The 5,876-nt window shown below is 35.0% G+C and overlaps 1 protein-coding gene across 1 annotated transcript; it reads right to left on the bottom strand.

Annotated features, from left to right (window-relative positions):
• Nucleotides 1-470: 470 nt before the first annotated feature.
• LOC135932786 (hepatic lectin-like) lies at nucleotides 471-3,948 on the bottom strand. The gene is made up of 7 exons (XM_065470436.1): nucleotides 3,867-3,948; nucleotides 3,590-3,670; nucleotides 2,140-2,253; nucleotides 1,855-1,899; nucleotides 1,002-1,153; nucleotides 770-891; nucleotides 471-685 (listed from the first exon to the last, which is right to left on the bottom strand). Exons 1-7 carry the CDS (start codon nucleotides 3,925-3,927, stop codon nucleotides 541-543), a joined length of 720 nt encoding a protein of 239 aa, XP_065326508.1. The 5' UTR covers nucleotides 3,928-3,948; the 3' UTR covers nucleotides 471-540.
• Between the last annotated feature and the right edge of the window lie 1,928 nt (nucleotides 3,949-5,876).

The raw sequence follows: 5,876 nt of genomic DNA, 5'->3' as shown, positions 1-5,876 counted from the left end.
AGCTTAGATTTAGAGCAGGGATCGTTTACTGAGAAAAGTGTGACAGTGTTCACTGAAACCACACAGTAAATCATCTTCGTCTGCACTGTTCACGTGTGGAAACATGTGAGAGTAACATCAACAAGATGAAAGTATTTATTACTCAAAAACACAGCACAACTAATATATTATATTAGTTAGTTACATTATATTTATAAAACATAAAGCTTGGATAAATGGTAACCAAACTCTTCCTTTAAACTGAAGTTTTTATATTTTTTTTGTAAATTTCTCAACGAAAAAATGAGGCAAATTTTTCATTTCCACAGCAGCAACGCCGCCGTACCGCACAACAATACTGTTAATAAAAACAAATCACCAAAATATGTTATTCAGATTTATTCAAGTATATTTTATTTTTTACTAAAAGCAAATCTAGAAGGGATATACAGTTTAGACATTAACTTTGTAAACATATCACAACTCCAACGTCTGTATTTTTACCGAGACTATTTTATAGGCTGACTGAATTTTAGACAACTGCATATTTACAGTGTTCAGTTATTTCTCACAAATACTTCTTTGAGGCTTTTTGCAGGATGTAAGCTTCAGATCATTAGCTCCACCTTTCCCCACCACCCTTAAACAGCTTTGCTCATTTGTTCCATTTCTATAGTCTTGCTCTTTGTTGCTCCAAAAAGTCAAACTAAGAAATAAAACAGAAGTTGTTCAGTAAAAATGGTGACTTTGATTCTGGAAACGAATACAAATATTTTCACAAGAATTGAACCTTTTGTTCAGCTGTGATCCATCCGTCCAAACCCATGTGTTGTTTTTAGCTGAGTATATCAGTCCGATCCAGAACTTGTCATCAGAGTTCTTGATTTCTTTCAGTTTACTCTCCAGGAATTTCTGAAGGAATTTGTATTCAAATTATTCTGAGAGGTTTCTGTTATGAGATGATGAAACAGCAGGATGTGATAAAATACATGAGAACATGAACCTGCAGCAGTGTGTTATACCTGCTCCTCCGTGCTGTTTATCTTAACCAGATCTCCTTTTTTAGCTCTACATTCATCTCTGCTCTCGTTCCAGGAGGTTTTACCGATGGAGAAATAATAGCACTTTCCTTTATGTTGCTCCCAGCCATCTTCACATTTATAACTCGTCTGACCTTTGAAGAGATTACAACAACAACTTCAGTCAGGTGGAAAAAGTCATTGCTCATGTTTTCTCCTCTTTCTGTCACTTCAACAGTGAATGTTTCTTTAAGCATCATCAGAGGATAAAAATAATAAATAAAAAAATATATAAAAATATAAATATAAAAATAATTCAAAAATTACTTTTTGCATCAGAACATGGTGAACATGTAGGCTGCACCGTGCTGCATGGTTTTATCTCTATTTTGGGGGAAAAAAGGGATCGGACAGCCATCAGTCTGATTTAAACTCATCTTCATGTGGTTTGGGAGCAGCAGGAGGCTTCTTCTATCCTCCTGCTATCCTCTAACTAACTTCCTCTTTTTGTCAGTCCATCAATGTTTATTTAATCATCATCAGAGGGTACAAATATGTCAAAGACAAAATTCAAAACTTACTTTTTGTTTCAAGAGACTGTGGACATGTACACTATACTGTACTGTATAGCATCTTAGCACAAAAAATATTTTTTTTATTAATCTGTTGTTCATCAAAAATGTCTCTGTTTTTCAAATACTGAACAGAAATTAACAAAAGTCTTATTCGACAGCTAAAATCAGCGGGGTTTGGATATTCATGTAATGTCAGGTGTTATGAACGGTGTAAATTAGAGTTTAGTCGAAAAAATCCAGCTTCGATCCAGCATTGCAGCTTTGGAGTTTCACATGCTTACCTTTCTGTTTGTGTCTTCCCTCTCTGTGATGTCCATGCTTAAATGCTGATTTAAAAAAGTATAAGACAAAAAACAAAGAAATCAGTCAACAGCAAACTAAAAGACATGTAGATTTTTGAATTCCTTAAGTTAAAAAAAAGTATTTTATGACATGAGGCCCTAAAAAGTTAAACACATTCAATATAGAAACATTAAACAGGAGGATTACTGCTTTGCCCTTCTGTTCATTTTTAGAACACTATCCTTGTAAATAGTATGAAAGAAAATTAAAATTGTAGCGCTCACAGGTAACACACAGAGCAATGACAGCAGCAGCCAGGAGAGCAATGACAACCAGCAGGACCAGTCTCTCTGAGAGCAACTTTGACTTTCTGCTCAGCTCCGCTTGTTGAGGAAGCTCTGAAGAGTTAGCAAAGACAGAGATGTGACAGATATGAGAGATAAACATGTACAGATTGTGGTCACAACAACATGAGTATAGAATATACAAGGTGTGATCAAGAATTTCTGGATCATAAAAATCACAAATACGATGCTTCTTACAGCTGGCAGGTACCAGCTCAGTTTAGAAAATAAAGCACAATAACCCAAGTGATTGTCTGTAGCTGATATTAGATATAAAGACTGTAGTCCTTGCATGTGGACTTTAATTGGATGCTGCAGTTTACTGGTTTTCTAAGTACCACCCAGGAAGACATTAAATAACTTTAGCGAGAACTCCTCAACCAAACAGCCTCAAACACGACGCTTCACTTCCTGTGGTTTCCAGCATTACTCCTACTTTAGCATCAGATTAAGAGTTATCGAGAAATGTTAAAAGAACACAAGAAAATCTCTGAGTAAATGTTTGATTTTATGTTTTTAATATTTTTATGATCCACTTTGTGATTTTGAACCTTAAAGCTCCTGTATAATTATATTTACTCACTCCTTAAAGTGAGATGAAACTCCTTCAAAGCTACTTTCTCAGTTTCCCTTTTTTTGGGCTTTTTCTGGCTTTATAAGATAGATATTTGTGTACTCTTCACTTCATCCATCTATCTATCTATCTATCTATCTATCTATCTAATATATGTATTGTTACATGTATACGATATCCATATGAATTTTATTTCCATTATTTTAACACTGATAGTCTACAACACCACTGCAAGTTTGTTAGTGAACAAATTCACATCTTTTTTTTCCTTTTCAGGGAAGGCTGTCCATTAAATAAAATTCTGTCCCTGAAATTTCTCTTTAACTCAATAAGGATATTTATTACCTTCTATTGCCTTATTATACTTTAGATTAAAAAAAAAACGTTCTGCTTTTAGTACTACTTTTAATGTTTGAAGCCGTTCACGGCAGATTGCTCCCTTCTTCTGGGTTCTTCCTTGTAGAGTCTCTATTGATTGTTGGGGCTGTTTTTGTGAAATGCTGCCATATAAATAAAACTAAATGGAATTATTTGATCTATTTGGTGCACACATTAACTGTAAAAATGCTACATACAATAACATACAGCAAGACTTTTGGAAAGATTCAAATTAATTCATCCCCCCCCCCTTTTTTTTAATTGATTCACTCTCATTTTTTGTTTCCAAAGTCAGCGCTCTGTGTGACTTAAGAACATGTTTTTATTTTTAAGTAAAAAATACAAATAGATTTATCTGATGGCTGTTTGCTTCCTGATCGATACTGAGTGCTGTTCAAAGTTCATTCTCCTGTTAAATAAAACCTCGTCTTTACCTACCAGGCACATCTGTCGTGGATGGCTGAGTCCTTGAAATATTGACTTGAGAGAAAGTGGGATTAGCCAATGGGGAAGCTCTTTCTACAACATAAAACATGAAACCAGACTCTTAGTTAGTTAGAAATTCGTGTCTGTTGATAAATTTTATTTTAAAAATTCCCTACAATGTTGTACTTAAAAAACAAAACAAAACAAAAAAACCACAAGAAACTGCTATTTTGAGTTTTTCTTCTGAGAAATCTTATTACTCATTAGAAAGATGAATATACAGACTCACCATTGGTCTCCCTCTTTGCTTTTATAAACATCACATTAGAGTAAAGCACTTCTTCAGGCATTTTAATGCTGTGTGGGCTGAAGTGAGGCTGAAAGAGAAGTTACACAACACGCAGACAACATGAAAAACAACTTCCTGTAAAACGGAAGAAAGGGGAGGGCTTTATAAACCACAACTCCACAATATCTGACTTTTTTAATCTCATGTCATTTTCAAAAGAAATGTTTCACATCCATTTTTTTGTGTGGATAAAATAAATGACAAGTACAAACACACTCATATGTATAAAAAACGAAGAGGTCATTGAGATGACCAGACAGAATCACTGTTCGTAAGCACAAAGAAGTTGTAAATAATTCTCTTCATCTGTAATGAATCAATCAGTGTGCAATGCTTTCCTTTAAAAGTTAAGATCTTAAAGCATGGATTTATAATTCGAAACGTCTTTTGTTATGACCTAAGATAATCTGTTGCCTCGAAGGTGTGTGTGCATTTGTGTGTGTTGGTGGAGCTGCTGATTGGTTTGTAAAAGTTCCCGTGTCTGGATTGGATAATTGAATGGACAGCAGCATCTTAAACTCCAGCTGACAGCCACCTCTGTCCACTCCTTGTCGCGTCTACAAACAACAAAGAACCAAGCAGTTGCAAGTAGCAGCAAGTAGTTGTATGAGAAGCCTGAACAGAAGTCCATTAGGGAATTTTGTGAGCTAAGTTGTGTTTCTGAGTGTTTTGTAGAGAAATGTAAATACTTATCCACTGCATATGTTGAGCACTGCAGCAGTAGCAGGAGTGAGACTAGTGTTTGTGTTGAAATCCATTTTGGTTATTGCTTAGAAACATTGGTTCAATAATTGTTTTTTGTTTTCCTTTTATTTTCGCTTAAAGAACACTGAGGAACACTGGATACTTTTATTTGTTGACATGGCACTGCTCACCTCCAAAGCAGATAAACTGCTGCTTAGCATCTTCAGTTGTTCTGTGTTGCTAGCCTTTTCTGGGAGTGGCAGGAGTGAGGAGTTGTGCGTCATGTTATGTCGAGGGTACCCCTAGACCACTAGGCAAAGTAACACTTTCCTGTTCTAGGCAAACAGATAATTCGTTATTACATAACATAAGCTTTAAAATCTTTTTATTTTTCAAGTGTAACTCGTGGCAAAACCTGCAACAGACAGGCCAGTCCACCGTGTCCATTTCAGGCTTTGCCTCTCCAAAGCATGAAAAGCACACACATGCAGAAGTTGCAGTAACAACAGAGGGAGATATTTTATTTCAAGGACCGGAAAGTGATTAAACAGACATTATTAACACATTTACATATTAGCATCTACAGGACCTGGGAATGTACTTCATACGTTATTTTTTTTTTAATTCACTAGCAAATCCTTGGCTTTAAATATATTCTCTCCCCCTGCTGGTAATGAAACTTCTGCATGCATATCCTTTCACATTTTGGGAAGGCAAAGCATTTTGAGCACACCCCACCTCCAACCCCCTCACTGTTGAAGGGGATATGAAACACCTAAAAAGGCTCATTTACATTAAAGATCACTGCTCTCAAAAACTGACATAGATGTTGTTTTCCAAAAAGTGATTGTCTGCTAAAAATTGAATTCTGATGTTTTAATGTGTGTTTTTTTTTTTTTTAAAAAGTCTAACAACTTTACTTATATTAGTAAATAAATGGTAGTGTAAGGGATTTATCAAGGGGTTATATATAAAATAAAAAAATGACCTGTTTTTGAATTACCTTTATGACTCTGTGTATTTGATGACCCATATTGTCAGTCCTTTTTGGTCACTTCAAGTAAGTTTATAGAACTGTGATGTTATATTTGTTACAATTTCTGCTGCCCTCTTGGCTAGATCTCTCGTGAAATACATTTTTTATGTCAATGACACTTTTTACGGGGATAAATAAAGAATATATAAAAGTCACTTTTCCAAAAACTGAGTGCATCAGCTACATTGTGATAAGATATTCTTTTTGAGAGATATGATTGACCTATTTTT

The sequence above is a fragment of the Pelmatolapia mariae genome, linkage group LG22, assembly GCF_036321145.2.
Source record: "Pelmatolapia mariae isolate MD_Pm_ZW linkage group LG22, Pm_UMD_F_2, whole genome shotgun sequence".
Taxonomy (NCBI): Eukaryota; Metazoa; Chordata; class Actinopteri; order Cichliformes; family Cichlidae; genus Pelmatolapia; species Pelmatolapia mariae.
The sequence above is the reverse complement of the archived record's forward strand: the minus strand, read 5'-3'. Positions and strand labels throughout refer to the sequence as shown.